At 37.7% G+C, this 22,475-nt stretch overlaps 1 protein-coding gene across 1 annotated transcript in view; it reads left to right on the top strand.

Moving 5' to 3' along the window:
• Positions 1 to 1,328: 1,328 nt before the first annotated feature.
• The window catches only part of LOC133838118 (disintegrin and metalloproteinase domain-containing protein 12), a 38,321-nt gene continuing 17,174 nt past the window's right edge, over positions 1,329 to 22,475 (top strand). The window contains exon 1 of the mRNA XM_062269092.1: positions 1,329 to 2,405. Coding sequence (XP_062125076.1) covers positions 2,267 to 2,405 — 139 coding nt within the window. The 5' untranslated portion in view covers positions 1,329 to 2,266. The remainder of the gene's footprint in view (positions 2,406 to 22,475) is intronic.

A 22,475-nucleotide genomic window follows, 5' to 3' on the forward strand; every position in this document is an offset into this window, starting at 1 on the left:
GTGAACCAGCGGTAGTATCTGAGGTAGTATCAGCAACTGCCAGCAATTCGACGGATACGGGCAGACAAATCTATCCACCGGAGTCGATGGATTCAGTCATCAAGTCGACAGTGAACGCAGCTATTGCGCAGGCCCATGAGACCTACAGGAGTTCACTGGTGGAGGGTATTGCAGCAACGATACGCGATGAGATTCGCGCAGGCTTCCTGGAAATGATGAAGCTGATGCAGGAGATGATTCGGCCGCAGACGGACGGGAGTAGTGGCAGTCGTCCCGCCGATACGCAGCAGGAGTAATCCAGAAGAACCACCAGAATGAGCCGGAGCCGTCATTGCATAATCCGCGTCTGGATTATTTGACGAGTTGCACTGAAGATGTGTTTGATCCGTGCGCAAAGAACTGGCGGAATACCCGTGAGAACAGGCGTCCAAATACTGGAGACGGACAAAATGAATTATGCATTATTAAAGGATGGTTTGGCATGATACATATATGTCATGGTTATACGTACCAAGAAGGTATCGATGTGGAGCGATATATGAGTTGTCGAGGGCGCTCATCACAAGGCCAACAAGACCGGTATTCACACGGAGTCTCACAGGTAGACTACGAGGTTGAAGTCCCACCTCTGCGCGACAAAAGTCCAAGGAAGTGGAGCAGACAACGAAAGCAATTAGAGGATCTGCAAGGAAGATCGTTAGGAGTCTTTCACAGCAAGGATATACGATTATAGTGAGCTCGACTTTCCTTCTGAGGATGTAGTGTTGGTGATCCGTTGTATCTGTTTCAGTTAGTGTCGTGGGTGTAGCCTACGTTGGGCGCTGCAATAGATGCCGGCTGGTCACAAACGATCTAGGGGGTATTGTTACGTTTTGGATATCGTTTGTGCCAGCAATGTTAGGGGTTATCGATATATCGCGAAGCGATATATCAGAGATAGGGATGGAACTCCACCTGAGTACCGATGAGCCAGCCGGCGCGGCCCCAGGAAGACAACCAGTCCGTAACAATTAGCTCCGTCAAAATGAGAGCCACACGCAAACCGAATTTATCGATATATCGATAAAAATTTCAAAATATGTGATATCTGGTCAGCTGTTTTGTCAGTTATTAATTTTTAAATATCAAATCTAATTTATTTGAAAAGAATACTCAAATGGCAATGAAAAGTTTGTTGATTCAAATGCTGATTGTGGGGAATATCTAGATTGATATTCAAATTGCACAATGGGTGAGGTAAACGCAGAGCGGTATATTTTGGTATATTTTGCTACCAAAAAAAGTACATTATCAAATTGCAAATATGGTCACTGCGTTTTCAACGCCTTTCGTCAGTTTCGCTATAATTTTCATCAAGCGTGGTGCGCTGCGCGGGTGTCTTGCAACAAATTTGTTGTGCCAGCGCGTAGAGCGGCTGTTTTAGAGCTTATATGTATATGTGCATGGATTGTTGTGTGCGAGTGTATAAGAGTGTGTGAGTGCTTGTGTGCGCGTGCAAAACAAAACGAAGGGCATTAAATAAATTGAATTAATGTCAAAAGATTTCAAATGCCACAACATAAGCTAAATTTAATAATTTAATTTCGTTGTTAGTTGAAGACAGTCACAATAAAGAAATACAAAGTAAACGCCAAAAATTCCCATATATAAAACATAAAAGAAAAGAGCAGAAAGCTTGCAACAGAAACAACGGCGTTGCAAAACCAGAACTACAACAGACTACGATTAACGCACAAGCAGCAACAACAACAATAACAACAGCACATCAATGGCACTATAATTTTTGTGAATGCAAATAAAGTTATCAACGTGTTGTGTTTACACTACTTAAATCGCGCCGGGAAGCTGCCAACAACAACATCAACACAACACTGTGCACAAGTATTTTTCAATTCCGTTTTGTATTTTGTTGTTGTTACGCGCATCCTGCACTAAATTCAAATCCAATTGGCAACAACAACGGTAAAGTGATGGCTGCTGCTGCTGCTGCTGCTCTGCACTCATCATATTCTACGCTCCTGCTGCATTCTCATCAAAGTCAAAGTCGCTGACACGGGAAGTGGAAGTGTGATGTCACCACATTTGCCTGCTGCAGTCGACAACAACACAAATAACAACAAGAACAAGAGATTTTACTATTACTACTGCCACAAAGCGACAAACACAAATAAAAAGAGACGCGACAACAATAACAACAGCAACAACAGTAAAGCAATTGCTGTGCATTCTTAAGATTTTGAGAGAATTCAGTTTCAGCAACGTGAAAATGCCTCGGTCGCTTTCCCATTTGCATTTACAACAACGACAGTGGCAACAACTGTTGCCGACAGCGCTGCTGTTGCTCAACATATGCTGCTGCTTGCAACACATCGCAATCGTCACAGCTGACAACGCGGAGTCAAAAGGTGAGTACGACGAAACTTTTCTATACAAATATGTGTGGCACGTACATACATCGTACATCGAAGTTGTAGTTTTAGTTGAGTTTATTCCCATTGAAAGTTGTCTGCCTCAAAGTTTTATGTGTGTGTGTGTGTGTGTGTGTGGCAAGAACTAATCAAAATTCAGTTTTTGCACAAAGAAAAACAAGTTACCAATCAAGTTCACAAAAAGCTCTTTGCGCACAGTGGTGCCAAGCATCATCAAAAGTAAAAAGCTTCAGCTTCAACTCGAAACTTTTTTAGTTAAGAAAAGTTTTTTTTATAGAAAAATATCAACATACCTGTTGACATTGCTATTAAACTTATATTGAGCATTTTGATGGATGACAGTTAAATATTCTTTGCCGCAACCAAGTAACATTCAACCAGTGTCACGCAACTCTTCTCTCAACTCGCAACAACCTTGAGCTTGTAAAACCAGCTTACATTTATTCCCCCTCCCCGTTCTCTTCTCTTCGTATTCTTCTTCTTCTTCTTCAGCTTCTTTGTCTTCTTATCATTATTGTTGTATAAGGTAGACAAAACTTTTGAAATCCCATTAAGCTGGCGCTGAACATAAAAAATCGAATAAAGAATATCAGATAAATATGAACAGGACTTGCAGCGTTGTTTTAGGAAGCATTAGCATGAAGACATTAACGATGATAAAACAATATCTTGTTTCCATAAAGATATATATTTACATTTATGATATGGCAGCTCATACTTGGATAAAGTCTGTTAATATAAACACTTACAGAAAAATTGATAGTGACAGAAGATGTTTAAAGTAAAACGCAAATATTACTTAGATCACATATTAAATAAATCTAAAATTGTGGAGAAAAAGTACAATATTTCTATAGATAAGTCTTGTAAGATTGTCACATTTATAAACAAAATAATGCTTAAAGTAAAACAAAAATATTTCTTAGATATTATTTTGAAACACTCTAAAATGTCTGTAATTGGTAGATTTGGACAAGAAGTTTATAATACTGGAATAGATAAGCGTACTATGCGAAATAATGGACAGAAAGAGCTATTGTAAGATAGAAATGTGCACTAAAGATTATAAAAAAGTTGAAGTTTAAGTGATATATGTATATTATATGTTAAACTATGATTTGAGTAGAACTAAAATGATATTTTATGTTAAAGATCTCTAAAATGAAAACCAATTTCAAAGAATAGTATTAGTTAGTAAATATTGGTGGACACAAAATGTACAGCATTGGTTTAGATACCAAATACTATTCTATACATAGTTATACTTTATAATATTATGAACGAAGTTATCTATTGTGAGATATATTAGCACGCAATTCTAGCGAGTTTTCTTAGCGATTAGTTGATTGCTGTGAAGAAAGAAATGGACTATTCGTTAGATATAAATAGTTTTTCTGCTAGTATATTTTTACGGTAGCCTAGCAAAAGGTTTGCAAATTTCTTGATATTAATTAATAGAGTTTCTCCCTCCGTCTGTGCATCAAAGAGATTTCTTAGGGTATCCTGCTGTGCAGCACACTCCAGGTCAACAACAGTAGTTAACTAGTTTCTGGCAGCTGCTGCTATTCTGCTGATCACAGTCGTTGCACGTGCCTCGAAGAGTTGCCTGTGGCAGTTACCAACACCAGCAGCTTGGGTTCCCGTGAACTTGTCCTCGCCTTTCGCACGCTTGACTATCAGCAAAGTACAAGTAGTTTTTGCTGTTGTTGTTCTGTTGTCTTGTGTGTATCATGTATCGTCGTAATGTCCATTTAGTTGAATTGAGTAGCTTGAAGTTTGACGTTTTATCTAGGCGACAGTTTTATCAAAATCTCACGTAGTATTGCTGATATGAAGGCGCTAATGTGTTTTGCTTTTTTATTATTTCTCGATTGCTTTATTTTTGTTATTTGTTTTCATTTTCATTCATGGGGCATTATTTCTTCGCAGTTTTCACATGCAAATCTCTTGGGGTTTTTTGAAGTTTTTTTTGCGGCACCTTCACTCACGTATGTTTGGCTGCTTTTTGTTTATCGATTTTCAAGTCAAGTGTGTTTTGATACAATCAGAGCGTGCCACTTTTACTCTCGTTGTGGCACATACAAACTCGCTCATTTCAACATGTTTAAGCTCTTAATACATGTGTCAGCTTTCTTTTATTTCCAAGATCTTTCAATACAGCAATCTGTTTTTTTTTATTATTTTTGTTATTTAGTTTTATTCTTGTCCCCCTTTCTCGTTTTTTGTTTATGGCATTGCTTGAACATTTATGTACAAACTTTTTTTGTTTTATGCATGCAACATTCATTTTGGAGTTGGACGCAAAAGGTCAGCAGCACCTTAAATGCTTGACTGGGGCTTTGGTCATCCATTCTGACCAAAAACTGTATTTGGCAACTTGTTGTGGGCCATTGTATTTTTTTCTCTTTTATTATTTATGTGATTTTTGCGCAATTAAATGCGGCTACAATGACACAATCAACTCGTCAGTGAAGTAATGATAATTATATTTAAGTGCTTAACCCGGCCTAGAGCATAATCATGTTTGTGTATTGTAGGAGTCGAGTCGGTAATGTCTGAAATTAGAATCTGAATTTGAATGAGCTAAAATTGAGCATTTCCTGGATCTATGCGAATTTCTTCTGAGTTCCTTTTGAGTTCTAATTAGTCAGTTGTCTGTCTAATTGTCTGGCAAGGCAAGCTATCAAGCTCTCAATTGACAACTCAGCCTGAGCACGTTTAAATGCTCGAACGCATAATGCGACCACAGGCCCAAAAAATACATTTGGATGTCGCAATTTATGCAAATGTCAACAACTCAAGTTGCAACACAGAACGGAGACAGAGAGGAAATGGGGAACGTTGAAATATGCATGCTCAGGCTTCCGTTTGAACGTTTGAGAGGGAGAGAGAACTGAAGTCCATTTAAATTCTTTTGACCTGACTCAATCAAGTCGAGCTTGAAGCTTCTTTGGCATACTTAAGAGTTTTGCCGTAAATTGAGTTGATTTTCAATTAAGATGATGATGATGACCACTCCACTAGAGAGAGAGAGAGGCGTAAATGTTCCACAATCGTTACAAATTGCAACTGACGTGGCAGTCGACAAAGTGTCGTCGAATGCGTTCAGGTTCTTGGCTTCCACGACCAAGAACAGAGCCGGCAAATGCTAAACAGACCTCAACAGTGACGCATATTAATGCTTTTCTTGTCTGGCCTTTTAACGGTGAAGCTTGCCACATGAGCAAACACAACAGGCCAGGCCAAAAAAAAAACAACTGTGTCTCCTGCTCTCTAAAGATCTGCTGCTAAAACGAGAGTATCTCGTATCTTTTTGGTATCTTTCGTGTGTAGGTGGCATTGTTGTGAGCTGCGAAATTTGTCGCTATTTAGATAGAAATCAATAAAATTGATTCGCGCCAATATAATTTTGATTTTTATTGCTATGCTTTGCCATTTGTTTAATAATTGTTGCCGTTTTTCAAGGCTTTTGACTGCGACACGTGTGCTTCGTGGCCCAATAATTAACGCAATTCTGTGTGGAGGGGTTGTTGCTGCAATGTTGCAGGGTAGATTTGAAGTGCCGGGATTACACCTCAAATGAATGTGCCTTTTAAAGAGCGTGACACATCCAAGGAACTGCACTTCGTTTGGGGAGTGAATCCATTTATATCAAGGGGGAGTTATTTATGACTCTATTTGCAGCAGGCTGGCTAGGGTGGATATTCAGATACACAGTAACAGATACAACTACAGTCCTAGAAACACGCTCCAGACAATGGCGAACTTTTGATGGCCATACGACGCTGTGCTGTGGATTAGTCACCAGTCTGCTGCTGCCTCCCTATTTGGTTTAATCAGCCTTCATTCTTTGGGGAGACGCGGCCAGGAAGTGCAAGCTTACAGCACTAGAAAACACACACAAAAATATTCGTAGAGGAAAAAAAAAAAGGTGGAGCCACATTTTCAAACAAGAAATATAAACTATTGCTGCTCAGAATCAAAGCACTTGAGTGTGTCTTGTTTATGCCAGAAGCATGAGAACTGAGCGCTTCCTGAATGAAGTCTTGGCCAGGGTCTGAGATTGTTTGAACCAGGGAGGTAATATAAACAAAACAATCATGGGAGCAAATGCACAGAGTGCTGAAGCTGTCCATTGACAATGCAGCGAGTTGATTGAGAAATTCTTGAAATCGAGGTGCACACGATGATTAATCAAAAACAAAATAAACAAGCAAGAAAAAAGGCTTACAAAGGTGAGACATTGCCAACTGAAAGATACTCAGTAAAAACATAGTTTATTATGATATGCTCAGCTAACTAGCATATACCCCTTTAAGACTGCTCTGCAGGGTAGCATAAATAATAAATAACGTTCCGTTCGTCGTGGGGTTGCTTAATGGAAAAGTATCTTTGGTTGGCGATGAGTCGCGTCTGACGTCTGACGTCTGACGTCTGTCTGGTTGCCTAATTTATGCAAGAGAGCTAGAGAATGGCATCCAGCTGACCGGCATGCGCAATCATGCTAGACAATGAGTGCGTTTCGAGTACTCATGAATATTTTTGTGCTCGTTTTCCTTATTTTGTGGTGTAGAATATTCGCAACGGAAATGTGACAACACGCTAGACTGGCCAAGCGAAGGCTCTGCTCTTCCGGTGCAAATGTGAATGTAAATGCGAATGAATGAATATGAATCATTTGCGAATATTGCAATATCATATCAAAGAGGCGCAGAGAAAATCATTAACCAAGCGAGAGAGAGAGAGAGAGCAAGTAAGAGAGGGAAAATCAGTCATGCAATCAGTTTGGTTGCTCTTGATGGGTGTGTTGTGTGTTTATGTGTGTGTGAGTGTGCGTAGGTGTGTGCTTATTTTGAAAACTAAACAACAACAAACTCTCTTCTCTTCGACCGCTGCGACATCCCAACGATCCAAACGAATGACGTCGAGGTTCACTGAACTGCTTGCAACACTCGACGCGACTCGACAAAATTTTCTGTTTACGTTGTCGTAATGTTGTTTCCATTTTTTTTCGGAGTATTTCAAATAATTTACAACTTTACAAAACGAGAAAACTTGAACTACACACACACACACCAACTTTCTGCCAAGTCAAACAATCTCAACTAGAGTCTAAAGTCGACAGCTGTCCGCTTATGGCTTATCATACACACAAGACGCGAGCTTTTACTGCAATTAAAAGTCTACAAAATGCAATCGAAATTCGCCTTGTAACATGTATTAAACTCTTTTGGCCTGCAACTGACTCACTGAACAATCAAAAACAACGTTGTGAGATTTTAACCCACAAACGCCAAGAAAACAAAAGACGAACAGCGCCAAGTGTCAATCAAATTAACACGAAGGCTCTAATAAAAAAAAAAGTACAAGTAAAAATCTTCAGGCTCTTATTTAACTATTATATTTGCTTTAAACGTTGCCAACTTGAAGAACTACTCGAGAAAAAAAAGAGAAAAGTGAAATAAAATGCGTTGAGAGCATTTGCATGCTAGCTTTAGCTTGTTTATTCTATTATTATCTGAATCATTTTCGATGTCGATTCGCCTCCTTCGCAGAGTGCTTCTCTCTGCAACATGCAGTGGCATGCAGCTTGTTGACCCGCTAACAGCTGCATTCACCGTCAGGCTGGAGACAGAGCGAGAGAGAGAGAGAGAGCTTCGGCCCAAGAAGTTCTCCAAGTTTATCTGAGGCACACAACGAGCTACTTTGATAAGCGAATGCTGTGGCTGCGTTTCTGTTTCTTTTGCTTTTGCTTGTGCGCTACTTACACAGTGAGCCAACGAACCATAAAGTAGTTCGGACAGACAGACAGACGGACGGACGGACAGACGGATGGATGAGCGGACCAAGTTGCCAGATTAGAGTAGAGCCAATGCTGGCATCTTGAGTGCGTTGCCATTGTTCAAGCGCGTTAATTGATAAACATATAAAACAAAAAAACGACGAATAACAAAAACAAAAAGGGGACTTGAATTGCCTCCAGACCCGCTTTAGAGCTCTCTTTTCCTCTTTTTGGGGTGGCGAGTTAATAAATTTTTCATTTATTTCTGTTTTTTTTTTCTCATTTTTGTCTCTCTTTCACTCATCTCCTGGCCATTAAGCGTAAACGCTTGGGTGCAGTTATTCGGTATTTAGATCATCTGCTTGATAGCTTTGTGCGACTTTTCCAAGTGGTTCCATTCCTACTTTTTTGCTTCTTCTACTCTCTTTTCTCATCCATAAGGTCAGACAATTGTTACCCAAGTGAATTTCGCAGTCAACTTTTCAATTGGCACGTTGTTTTTTTTTTCTTCTTTCTTACAAACAAATATGTAACGAATGCACTCATTAGCGAATATTAGTGTTCACTTGTGTAAAAATGCAACTACATATTCGAAAATAGCATGTGGCAACAAGATTGCTAAACAAAACAATGAAATGAGTTGAGTTGAGTGAGTTATCTATCAGTGCGTGTGACTGCAAATACACACAAAAGTATTCGGACTGTTCATAGCTTTATATATCTACTCATTTTGGGATTAAAATATTCAACAACCACAATGGTAATATTCATATCTGCAAGAGGATGTTTTGCAGAAAGTTTACCACAATATAAAAATATGTATACATATTAAATTTGCAACAAATATGTACTTGTTTTAGATTTATCAAAAAGAATGGAATTTTGCAGTGGTTTTGTGTTTTGAAAAAGAATGTGAAGGTTGTTGTGCGGAAAGTTTATAACATTATGAAAAGCTTCTGAAATCAGCAATAACAAAATTGTAGTTTAGAGTTTTAGATTTGTCGAAAAAATGAAATTTAGCAACAGTCAGTGTCTTTATCGTATTATATGAAAATACATATGGGTAATTCCATGGCGAAATTTTGTCCCGTGCGAGACTTTTACAGTTCACTGCAGTGAAAATAACATAAACTGAAACAATTTTAAAACAAGTAAGAAAGTTACAGTCGAGTGTGCTCGACTGTGAGATACCCGCTACCCATTTTTAATAAAGGCAAAATATTGCGGTATCATTTTCAAAATATACCGAAAATACTAAAAATACTAAAAATATACCAAATGGTATATTTGGTATATCGATATAGTACACCATTCAAAGTATACCATAGACGGCACAATGTGCCAGATTGTCGGCCAAAGCAACTCAGACCCCTAGTTTTTCCCATACAAAAGTATTTCCTTAATAACTTCCACAATTTTTATCTGATCGCAACCAAATTTTCAGGAATCATAACTATTACAGTAGTTATTGTATATACCAAAATTCGTAGCTCTAGCTTTAAAATTACACTTGTTATTCGATTTTTTGATTTGCGGGGCGGAAGTGGGCGTGGCAAAAATTTGAAACAAACTTGATCTGCGTGCAAACATAACAAATGCTGTCGAAAAAATTATAGCTCTATCTCTTATAGTCTCTGAGATCTGGGTGTTCATACGGACGGACGGACGGACGGACAGACGGACAGACGGACAGACGGACATGGCTATATCGTCTCGGCTGTTGACGCTGATCAAGAATATATATACTTTATAGGGTCGGAGATGCCTCCTTCTACCTGTTACATACATTTCCTGCCGGCACAAAGTTATAATACCCTTCTACCCTATGGGTAGCGGGTATAAAAATAAGTGAATGTTATTCTTAAAGCTCTAGATAAGCACTATATTTAGAGCTAAGATTGATTTTAGGAACTTGATCTGTTTTCCGATAAAATATATAATTTCGTTCATTTTTGGTTTTGCGTACGAATCGGTTAATTTTGCAATTATCACATCAGAAAACAAAACAGAAAAAAATTCCAAAACCATTCTTAGCTCTAATTAAAGTACTTATCTAGAGCTATAAAAATAAACTTTTCTTATTTTCAAAATTGTTTTAGTTTATGTTATTTTCAATGTAAAGAGTCTCGCACGGGACAAATTCCGTTTTGGAATTACCCATATGTATATTAAGTTATTGACAAATATGTTCTACATTTTAAATTATGTTGGGTTTTCAGAAGAATGTAATCTTTTCTTATTCATATACAAACCAGAAATTTCTAAATTTAAATATTCATCAACCACATTAGTAATAATCATATCCGAAAGTTTCGCTCTCATATTGTACAAACATATATTTAATTATTAACAAAAATATATTTTTGTATGGAAATTTACACTAGCAATAGGTATGAGTGCGATATTTATTTTTTAATCATATTTCCCAGTAGAAGATTTTGGAAATGTTTATTTATTATATTATTTTAAATAAGAAAAATATATACAAAAATTAACAATTTCATATAATTTTCCACAAAAATATAACCAAATTTAAAAGTATTTATTATTAGACATACCCCTATTAAGTTTTCGCCAAAGAACAGGGCAATGACATCGTATAGCATTAAATTGCCTTGGATTAGAGAAAGAAGTATAGCTCAAAGTAGTTTTACAGGTGAATCATCAGCTTAAGAAATGACGACGGAACTTTTAACGACTAAAACAAAGACCTCCACCACCTGTGTGTGAGTGTGTAATATATATATATATATATGTATTTGTAATCATTACAAAAAGCAAATGTGTTAAGCTATAGGTGGCGACGTAAAGCGATAATGCTGTACATAAAGCGAGTTGTATACAAATATATTTAAAATAAAAAGGTCGTAATACCAGTAAATCGAGTTAAGGTAAGCCAAGAGAGGAGAGAAGAGGGGGAGAGGGAGGAGGGGAACAGTTGGTGCGTCACTAAGTCAGCTGGGCTTTCTACGTATGTAGTGGCAAAAGTCAATTGTGAGTCAGCAGGTGTGTGTGTGTGCAACAAATTTAATGGCATTAGAACAATTTATAAATTATTGTGTTACGAATGCGATTGCGCCTATGTATGTTATAAAATGAATTGGCATTTTAATTATGGGAAATGTCAATTTCATTCGTGTCACAGTTGCTGCAACACATTCGAGATTGATCCGCTCCAATTCGATTTAGTCTGTGTCCCAATTTTACTAATTGCATTGACTCCCATTTATTGGCATTACGGACAGCGTCGTGGCGTTCGCTGATAAGAAGCCATCGAGGAGAATAAACAACAACAAGCGAGGCAGTTAAACAACAAGCTCTTTCTACATATCGTAGTTGCTGTGTTCTATCTGTGATCTGCTCACATAACCATTTGACAGTTTATCGATGGGGGGGGAGGGTTGCAATGCTTGTTTATAATATATAATTGTATGTTTGTTAACTGCTTGTTTGTTTATTTGTTTATTCACTGCTTGTACGACAGACAAATAGTCGTCTGATTGCTCCACTCCGAAATTTGCCAACAAATATGTTAAGTATTTGCATTGAGGGTAAAGCAATAAAATCTGCTAGAAAATTGCACAACACGAGGTGGCACATTTCCAAGGAAATGCAAATAGACAGTGGCACAGTGTGCTCACTGTGCAAATAGACAGTGTGCTCACTTTATATTAGAATTGATTGATTTGTGATTGAGCAATCCCAATGCAATTAGCTTGAAATGATCTTAACTTTTTTATTACAAAAGTGAAAGTTCTGCTCGCTTCCGCTGCGAGCAAAGAAAACTTTGGAGATATTTCCGGAAGTACTTCGAGTGTATCTGTAGCTTAAAATGTACGCGATTGTGGGCTCATTTATTTGGGGCAGACTTCCTGTGCGACGTCAGCGCTGTAAATAAGCTTAATATGATAAATTACCTTAAAAGATAATCATTTTAATTACCGCACGCTAGAACAACGCATAAAGTGTCTGGTGTGTTCAATTTAGTGGCGAGTAGTTGACAAATCAAATTTGAGCATTAGCTCCACACGCACTACAAAACAGAGAGATAGAGAGTGTATCTCACAGATACAAATACAACTACAGTTGCAGATGCAAATGGACGCAATAGTAGTTGTAAATCTAATAAACAGCAATCGACTTAAGTAGCAAATTGCTCAATGAAATTAGGTCAGGGGGGGCGTCGCCACTTTTAGTCCATTCGCAAAGATTGAAAGAAAGAAGCAACACTCGAATATCTATATCTGAATCGGCTAAACGCTGCTGGGGATGCTCCCGCTCTCTGGTTGAAGAATGTACAATTAGCATGACAACGAACTGATTCGTAGAATATGAAGCTGTTTTTCTTGGAATGGATCGCCTGAATCATTTTTGTGATGACGAACTGGTCAAACCAGTGATCAGCCAAAATACGACACGACAAATACAACAATTAAGCCAATTTACATTATGATTATATATTTTGCGTATCTACTCGTATGTGTATCTTCATTTATATCTACATGTATAGATAGCTATTCAGTTTCTGCTACTGTTGTCTCACTAAGCGATCAATTAAGCCCTGACTTTGGGTTATAAGTTATAACCCAATTAGCTTCAATTACCTTGCATGTTGTAAGATGAAAATCATTTAATTTTCTACACATTTCTGTGCCTTCCATCTTCTACTCACTTCCGTCATCTCAGTTTAGTTGTTGAACAAAAAAACACATGTAATTGCTCTGTGCAATTTATGTTTTGCGATCATTTCGGAAATGTGTCTGAACATTTGTTCCATTCGATGGCATTGTTTGTGTTTTTGTGGGCTGCGCTCTCTCGTCGTCATGCTCGGGTTGTTCGCTTTCATTGTGAGCTTTGTCTGTTGGCCCAACGAGTAGAAAGTCGAGTTCGATTCATTTCGATTTTGATTTTTGATTTGGAAATTTCACTTTTACTTGTGCCACCCATAACAAGTCCAGGTAATTGGAAAAATGTTTCATTTCCTCCTCACCTTCCTAACGGATGCCAGCCAGTGATTGACCCACATTTTGGCCAAGGAAAACTCTTTGCTGCAGCATTTGGAGTCGTGTAAAGCTGTGCATAATTTAGTAAGCTGCAAGCAACCTCAGCTGTTGCTCAGTTGCACTCTTGCCAAGGCTATTAAGCGAGACCTTGGCACCAGGCTTAAGTGTAAAATGTAATCAGTAAACGATGCTGCACCCTTGAGAATGTCTTGCATCCTTTTCGGGGAAGCGAAGAAGAGTATAGAGGAGAGTGTGTGTGTGTATTGTGCCCCAGCATATTGGCTTGTCTGTCTCAAGTAATTAATATTAAACAAGATGCATCGATTGTGTCACAACACAACAAATGAGATAAAGAAAGTCTTTTGCTTCTATAATTTATGTGCTGGCTGATGTCATCTGTGTGTGTGTGTGTGTGTGTACTTAGTAAGGGGCACAAGGGTTGACTCTGTCCTTCAGCATTGTTTTAGTGGGGCAACTTATTTACTATACTTTGCTTACAACATATGATATGCAACGAGGATGACATGACACGACCTGGGCAAGTCTCGGATTACAAACACACACTCTTTACACACACACTCGTATTCCCATTGAATTGTGCCACAAATTTGCATATGCAGCAAAAAGCAACAGCAACAATTTAGGGCGTGGCTGGCATTTAAGTTTCAAATGCATGTCGACGCCTCCTCGCACAACACACAAAATGTGTTGCATTTTAGCCAAGGCAACAGCTCTCACATTTTATTCCATTTTAGCTTTTGCCTTCGCATCCTGAGCGTCAACGTCATTTCCTCCGTCATCTTGAGTCTCATTCGCTGAGCGTCGCGCTTTTAATTTATTGCATTTCCTGTTCGGGGGAGGAAAACGAGCCAAAGCATGCTATAATGTGTATGCATGTGTGTTTGTGTGTGTGTGGAGGATGTGCTGACTTGTCCTGTGCGCTGTCTGCGCTGCTTAATGTCGCTTGCCTTAGACTCAATTAGCAATTAGTGCTGGCCAGTTATTCAATTAACCATATTATGACAGCATTCACCAAGTGTACTATACACTATATATATATATATATATATATCTCTTAATGTGTGTGTGTTGCCTTTACAGTTAATTACTGTACTTTCGCATGTCTCTCGCTGCCGCAGTTTCAGCAAAATCAATTAAATTGGTTCACTGAACCCGAACACACTGAACACTGAACACAAGTTGCCTTTTTTGTAGCTGCTGCTTTGTTTGAAGTTGCATAAAGATATAGCGACAGCAGCGGAGAAAGGATGCAGCAAAACGAGCAACCAAACATCGAGTGTCAAAAATCGTAGTAATTAATTGCAATTTATCGCACTGGCAAATGCAAATTTTTGGTCATATTGTCAATAACAACATGAAAGCAACTAATTGCATTTTGTCCATATTGCCAATTTTGTTTGGCCAAATGTGCAGGTTTTGTGTAACAGTTGTTTGATTTTGCTTATTTGATGTTGGTTCAATAAAAACCATCTAAATGATCTCAGGTCGTATTTCCTTTTATAATTGAATGTCACTCGCTTTATAACAAGTACAGTAGTTGTCTTTGAATGAAATATAATATTATTGCTGCTTTTATTTTGGTTAGAACAAGTTTAGAATTCGCTGAAATAAATATGAGTGTATAAAATTAGCAGATCACTTCATAATTGAGAGGGTCACTAGATGATTTATAATTCTTAGAATCAAATGAATCAGATGACTAAACGATAAGTTTTATATATCGCTAGATATTGCTAATAAGCGTAAAAATAATATACCTAAATCTTTAATTAATTCCTTGATTCAACTAAAAATTAATCACTGTTTATATAAATTTAAAATTCTTAGAATCGACTGCATGAAATGACTAAATTATGGGTTTTATTATTTTTTTAATAACTAAATCTCTAACCAATCGCAATTCATATCAAAAATTAATCACTGTTCTACATATTTAGTTATATATGTTGTGTAAATCTTAAAATAAACTGCACAAAATGACTATGCGATAAGTTAAGATTGCTGGATATAGCGAATAATATTATAAATAACAAACTTTTTTAAATATCCAAATCTTTAATTAAGTTGCTATTTCAACCAATATTAATCACTTTTCATATATGAAAGTAAGTAAACATTCACACTATGTGTATTATAGTGTGAATGTTTACTTACTTTCATTTACTTTCAAGAGTAACTAGCTTTTAATTTCCTAGCCCCAAACCACAATTGCGTAACTATTGATTGATGAATATATACTATATGTACATATGTACATACATATATATGTATGTATAACATAACCAACATTATTCACTTGATAAGTACTTAAGCCTTGCAACATTTTCAAACTATACTTAATATCCTTGTGTTATCGCCACTCGACTGGACCACAAAATCCTTTTATCGGCCTTCAGCATTTTGAGGACTCTTCAACCCACATAACATAATATGTTATAGTAATATGTTGTGTACATGACTGGCATGACTTTCTAATGTCATGATTAATGCACCCTCATGTAGTGTATACTATGAATATTTAATTTCTTTTTTTTTATTCCACATATTTGCCAAGAGTGTACTCGTAATCTCAAGGTCGTCAGAACATTCAGTTAAAGCGCAAGTGAATGTGGGTGTGTGTGTGTGAGTGTGTGTGTGGAGCAATAAATTGTTTCTCTTTTTTATGAATTGATTATAACAAAAAAACAAAAAAAAATTATTCTCTTTTTCGCAGTAGGCGCATCTGTGTGCGAATCTTGTTGTTTGCTTGTTGAACGTGAACTTAATTGCCATAAAAAAAACAACAAAGTTGAGCGACGACCTTGTTGCGGTTTCAAAGAGGAGAAACGAAGTCAGTGTTTGGGCTGAGCAATGTTAAAGCTGAAACCATTTTTCCGCCATATGAAAACTGATATCGATTTCACTGTTCGCAACCAACACACTTACACAGTCATTGTCTCTGTCTGTGTGTGTGTGTGTGGGGGAAAAACTTGTTGGTTTTAATTGCCATCGAAGTGGCGACAAGTGCGTCGGCTTGTCCATCTATGAGTTCATTACCCAAACCCCTTCCCCATCCCCTTCTCTAAACAGCAACCCGTTTTGCAGCACTCGCACATCCGCCAGTTCACATTTGTGGCAGCTACTGCTTGGGGAGCTGCATTCGAGTGATTTATAGGAAAAGCGTGTTGGGAAAGCTCCAGTGACAGCTTCAGCTGCAACTACAGATTCATGTTTGCCCCCAAATTGCAGTTCAATGTCAGCGTGCATTAGAGAGATAGAGATATTAAGGAAGAGAGACGGAGAGGGAGAGACTTTCCCAGTATTTAGTGTCGTCAGCATTAATGGGTTATTAATTGTAATTCCCGAGATTCCAGACTGTCTCTGCTCTTTAAAAGCATCAGTCGCTTGCCTTATATGCTAATTATAATCTCAATTATCTTTATCCTAATCCCATCTTTTTCTTTTGTCTCTTTCAGGTAAGCTAATTGAATGAAATGGTCAGACTGAAAAGGCTTAAAACTGAGTCACCTCACATACTGTAAATACATATAAATTCCCATATTTATATACAACAAGGTATAAGTAAAAATATCATTACAATCACGTTTATCTGTTTGTCATTATCTATACCAAATTTGAAATACTTTTGACCATATTCATACCATTTTCTGTTAGTTGGTGGCCTTCGACAGGAGGCATACAAATTGTGTCAGTTCTCTACCCCTCTTAAAGTATAAATAAAATAGCAAAAACAACAACCCTTATCAAATATAATCGCAGTTCCATTTAGTTGCCAAGCTCTTCAGCAAATAAAATGAAAAGAATACTCGTACTTCTGTGGCCTCAATTGAGTCGTCATCATTTTGGCTGCTTCTCATTGTTTTTGTTGTTGTTGTCGTTATTATTGTTGTTAGCATTATTGTTGTCACTGTCGCTGCGCCTGTCATTTATATAGCGGCTTTTGTCTTGAGCCAAACAGCTGCTCGTCATGATATGCAGCATTTATTTAGAACACATACTAGCCCCCCTAGCACATACAACTTGTGCTTGCCGAACTTAGTCGCCCAAGCAGCTGCTTCATGCGCCAGCTCATAAATGAAGAGCCGCCCAAAAAAAGAAAAATAAAAACTGAGAACCAGTTGCAAAAAGCAGACAAAGTTACTTCACTGTATAAATACTCTGCGTGATCAAGGAATATTATTTCTGCAGAGAAAGTATGATAATTGGAACACATTCATAGAATGATATGGAGGACAATTTTACAAGAGAAGGTGTTTAGAAGAGAAACCATTTTGGCTTTTCTACCTCAACTTATTTAATTAATGCAAGAAGAGAAAAGAAAATATGAGCAATATATATTTTTAGAGGAAAGAGTATTTACAAAAACCAAAAAAGAAAAAAGTATCTTCTAGTATATACATGTGTTACTTTTGATCTTTATTTTTGTTAGAGAATGTTTACAAGTTAATCATTTTTAAGAATCTTGAATATTTCATCCGAATGTGAGTAACTGCAAAAATCATTCAGTTATTGTGCACAGTCTTAAAGTCAAATCAGATATCAAAATATATCTAAAACTTCAAGCACTGTGATTATTTTTTTCAAGTCAATACAGATATTATAATACATGTAACTTTACACACTTTGCTAACTTTCTTCAAGTCAAATCAAATATTTTTTATAAATCTTCAACTACGTTTTTCTTACTTTATTAAAATCAAATTAGTATTATATCCAAATCATCAAGTACGCTGTCATCTTTGACATATTTCCATCATGTCCACTGCTATTCTAGATAACAAACTATTTTTATTGCACGTCTCTTCTCTTTCAATTAAACTTCTAAACCTTTTTATAAATACTTTGCTACCATCCAGATATTTTTATATCTACCTAAATTCGCACTCAGTAAATGCAGAGTATTTTATTAGCGAATTTTGCCAAAAATAAATCAATAACCCGTACACATTGTTATTACCATGACCAAAAAAAAGAACTAACTCGACGAGAATATCAGCAAATTGTTCTTTACTGAGTAAGAGAAAGAAGAGAAGAGAGGGTAAAGGGTTTTATACTGTGGCCTTGTGGCAGATAGAGATACATTTGGCTTAGTAACGCTGGGTCTTTGACTTTGCTGTGATACTTTTAAGGCTTGCCAAAATTTTGCGTCAGCCAAAAGCCGACAACTTGCCTGAAATGGTCAAGGCAGCCAGCAGAGCAACTACCAACCACACTATGATTTAATGGCAACCGTCGACGGAGGCATATTAATGAGCACCAACAGCAGAGAGCACGCTTCCAAATGCAAATGCGGTGTGAGTGGTGGCCAAAAGACTGGCAAAGAAAAACAAGTAGCTGGGTAATAGACAACTCCATGGAGAGTTTTGTGCAGAGCCCCAAGTGGAATTTTAATTGAATTCCGGGGGCCAAAAACTCGTGTTTTTCAACTAAATTGTTGAAACATTTTGCATTTGTCGCAAAAACTTTGTGAAGCCATTTTTGCGTGAAATGAAAAGGCCTCAGAGATGCGCATATACATAAAACACGTCCTCATTTTCCACATTGGCCAAAAAAAACCTAAAACAAAATGTGAAAAGTTAGCTGCTAACTTTTAGTCAAGGATATGTGAATATTTATCTCTTTATTTTTCACTCTCTCTCTGTGGGTGTGACCCACTTTAGGCTCGCATGATAATTAGGCAAACAATGGATAACCAAAAAACGATAAGACTAAACTGGGCGTGGCAACTTCAACTTCAGTTGGAAATGTGCCAACTCTATCGACAGTCTTTTGCCACATGTGTTGAGTGTCTCTCGTTTGCCGCGCCCACAAATATTGCCAATGCCCCGAGCTGTCGATATGCACTGAGAAATTTGTTGTTTATCCTTTTTGCTTCCGCATTTTATGCATACACTCAATTTGAAAAGGAGTTTTGCTGGTGAAAACGTCGCCGACAATCAAAGGAAATGAAAGAGGGGAGACAGGGGAGAGTATCTTACTGTCGATCTTTGTCATCGTATCAATATTCTTTCCGATTATTTGTGCATTGTCTTTGCTTTAAAACAAAGCGCATTTCCAGGAAGTGAAGTGCGTTTCTCAGACGTTTGTTTAAGGATCATTGACCACATAAAACACCCGTTATGGCCATGTACAACAACGACACAAAAAATGAAGAAAAAAACAATAGTGCAACAAAGAGACAAAGTGAAAGAAAATGCTGAGAAAGATTTCGCATTCTTGCCATGCGTTTTATTTCCTTTTTTGGCAGAGTTACTGCAACTGCAAATGCGTCTGCAATTGTTGGTAATCGACAGAAGTAGAAGCAGAAGGTAAAGTTTGCTTTCACACAGTCACACACAATTCTCAGCTGTATACAAAAAAGGGCCAGAAGCAGCAGCAGCAACGATGCTTGGCCATTACCACGAAACGGGCAATCAACTCCAAAAATGGTAGCAACAATGTTTATGCAACTTCCAACTTGCAGCTTGCAGCTTGTGGCGTGCATTGTGCGTAATGTTTATGCCACAATCACTATAAATTGTCGACAAAAACCGAAGCACAAACAACACAATTCTAGTCCCAAATATACAAAGTGTGTTGCCACACATAGGGAAAAAACACACACATACTAAATTTGCAGTTTATGTTCACGTTAAGTGAAATTCGGAAGACTCCTTAGATGGGAGAAAATGCGGGAGATGGGGGAAATGTGGGTCAGCGGCAAATTGCAGTCAACAAACTGATAAAGTTTATATTTTTACATTTTTGTATATACTTATGTTTTACTTGTGCATTTTAAGGTATAGACAAATTGTGCTGGGAATAATTTGATGGGATTTTGTTGCGTTGTAACGAAAAATACTTCAAATAGCTGTTTACTACATCTTTCTTTGAACATTTTCAAGTGAATTTCATTTTTACCTTTACAACCACATTTCTTAAAATTGAAAAGAATTCATACGGAATTATTTTCCATCTTTTCAAACTAGTTTCAGCAAAAATCTCTTTAAGATTCATATTAGCTTAATTATGCGGGTTCATTGATAAACATGAGGGTTTTTATTTTGAAAGAGCGTTATTAAAATTCAAAATATTCTTCATTGAATTATTTTTATATATTTCTGAATCAGTTTCCATGACAATACTTTTAAGAATATCAGAAGATTTTATATTGTGTACTAAAAAGAATTTCAAAGAATTCTCAATGAAATTTTTGCCATATTTCTCAACCGGTATCCACAAGAATATCTTTAAGAACTTCGCTTTCTGTTTATGCATTTTTCTGCAGTTAATTTAATAACTTCCTCGTTCCTCGTTCAATCCATGACTTGTCTCAGTTATGACGCTCTTCAGATTCGAAGTGAATACGCATTAATATTAATGCCATAAGTGTAAACAAAACGTAAACCTGTCCGCACCCACGGAACTAACAACAATAATACTTCATTTTGTTGCTGGCGCCAGCTGCAGCTCATGAAACGGAATCTGAATGCTGAAGATGGAGCTCAACTCGTGGGTCTGTCTATTGTGTGTGTGTGTATGTGTGTGTGTGTGGCAACAAATCATTTCAATTTACGCCGATTGAGATTTATTTCAACAATCTGTCAGTCAGTCGACGCAGTCGCTTGGTCACTTGGTCAATGACATACAACACAATTATGATGATGTTGTATGCATATAAATCGCACTTAATAATATTACGTTTATTTACATTTAATGCATTTCCTATATATAGTCAATCTGGCACAGCTGCAAAAAAAATGTGTATTATAATTTGATGAATATCGCTGATAAAGAATGTGCCAAGACAAAGCATCTTTTTTTTGTATGTAGTTACTATTAGACAAAGACAATGCAATGAAAGCCAACGCTAGAACGAACTTGCTTTAGCCTTAAATGCTAACGCCCAGGTTCAACTAAAAGCAATACAAGTTTGGACAACTTGTTGACCTTTTGGTGGGTTCCCATTCCAGTCTTAGCTTTACAAGTCAACAGCTTTAATTGCTGTTCTTGTCAGCCGTTTTATGACTATACTTAAAATTGTTTAGTTTTATGACTTAATGCGACAATTAGGCACAGTCATCACCCTAGAGAAGAACAGTTACTGCGCTTGTGCTCGCGACTTATCTGAGTTATCAGTTATCAGAACCAATAACTTTACGAGCACACGCGGTCAAATAACAAACTAGACAAAGTAAATAGTGAATGGAAGGAGACAAGCAGATAGTGCTCAACCAGCGGCTCTTTGGCAAACAAGTTAAAGCCTTTTGGGCCCATAGTCAATGTCCAGTTGAATGACGATAAAGAGCAAACAATGAGTTGGCGAGATTTGAGTGGCCATATTGAGATTTACCTGCTCAGGATCAACTTGACAATCACTTGATGATGAAAAGCCAGCCACAGCGGGTGTGAAATTTCACGGCTTAACGAAACGAACCTGAGCCTGTTACCTGTAACTACGGAGCTACGCAGCTGGTCTCCTGCGTGTCCTCGACGTCCTGCGAGCTCAATGGGCGGTCGCAACGCAATGTACTTGGCAACGCGGTAGTTGGCAAGCACTTGCCGAAATAAAATGTTGGAAATACCCATTGCGCAAAGTGTTAGGTTTAAGGATCTTTAATGCCGACACACACACAGTTCGTCCTTCGTCGTTGTTGTCGAAAAAGTAAAAGTTTACTATTTGCATTGAGGCTCAAATGTGTAATGCGATGCTTGCTTCGTCCACAAAGTCCTTCAGTCAGTGAAGTGTCCGACCGACCGAAACCGACAGTTTCCAACCGAGAGCATTTCTTCTCACTCTTGCCCGCCTGCTGCGCTCTCCACTCAAGTCTAAATTCTTTTTTGCATTGTCTATTCTATTAGTTTTTGCGCACAGATTGGCCGGCCGTCTGCCCCGCTGTGGCTTTGAATATACAGGAGCAAGGGGCAGGTGCAACCTCGGTTCATGATCTTTATCTAGCCCTGATATATGCCTTCATGATTTTGCACAATGCCATCGGCATTCATTCCGCCTGAAATAACACAGATGCAGTCAGCAACGGCAACAACAATATGTATCGTATCTATGGGCATTTTCTGCCATTTTGGTGTTTATTATTTTCCAACTATAGATTGTGCGTAGTACTGGAAAATGTTAACAAAAACTGCTGTCTGGTCATTGTTTGGCCCGCCATGCGAGATTTAATGAGATTTTGCAGGTATTTAATTGCAGGTAACAGGAAACTGACATCGCATTGCAGTTCTTTGAAGCCGTTGCAATGG

Source organism: Drosophila sulfurigaster, chromosome 2R (genome assembly GCF_023558435.1).
Source record: "Drosophila sulfurigaster albostrigata strain 15112-1811.04 chromosome 2R, ASM2355843v2, whole genome shotgun sequence".
NCBI lineage: Eukaryota > Metazoa > Arthropoda > Insecta > Diptera > Drosophilidae > Drosophila > Drosophila sulfurigaster.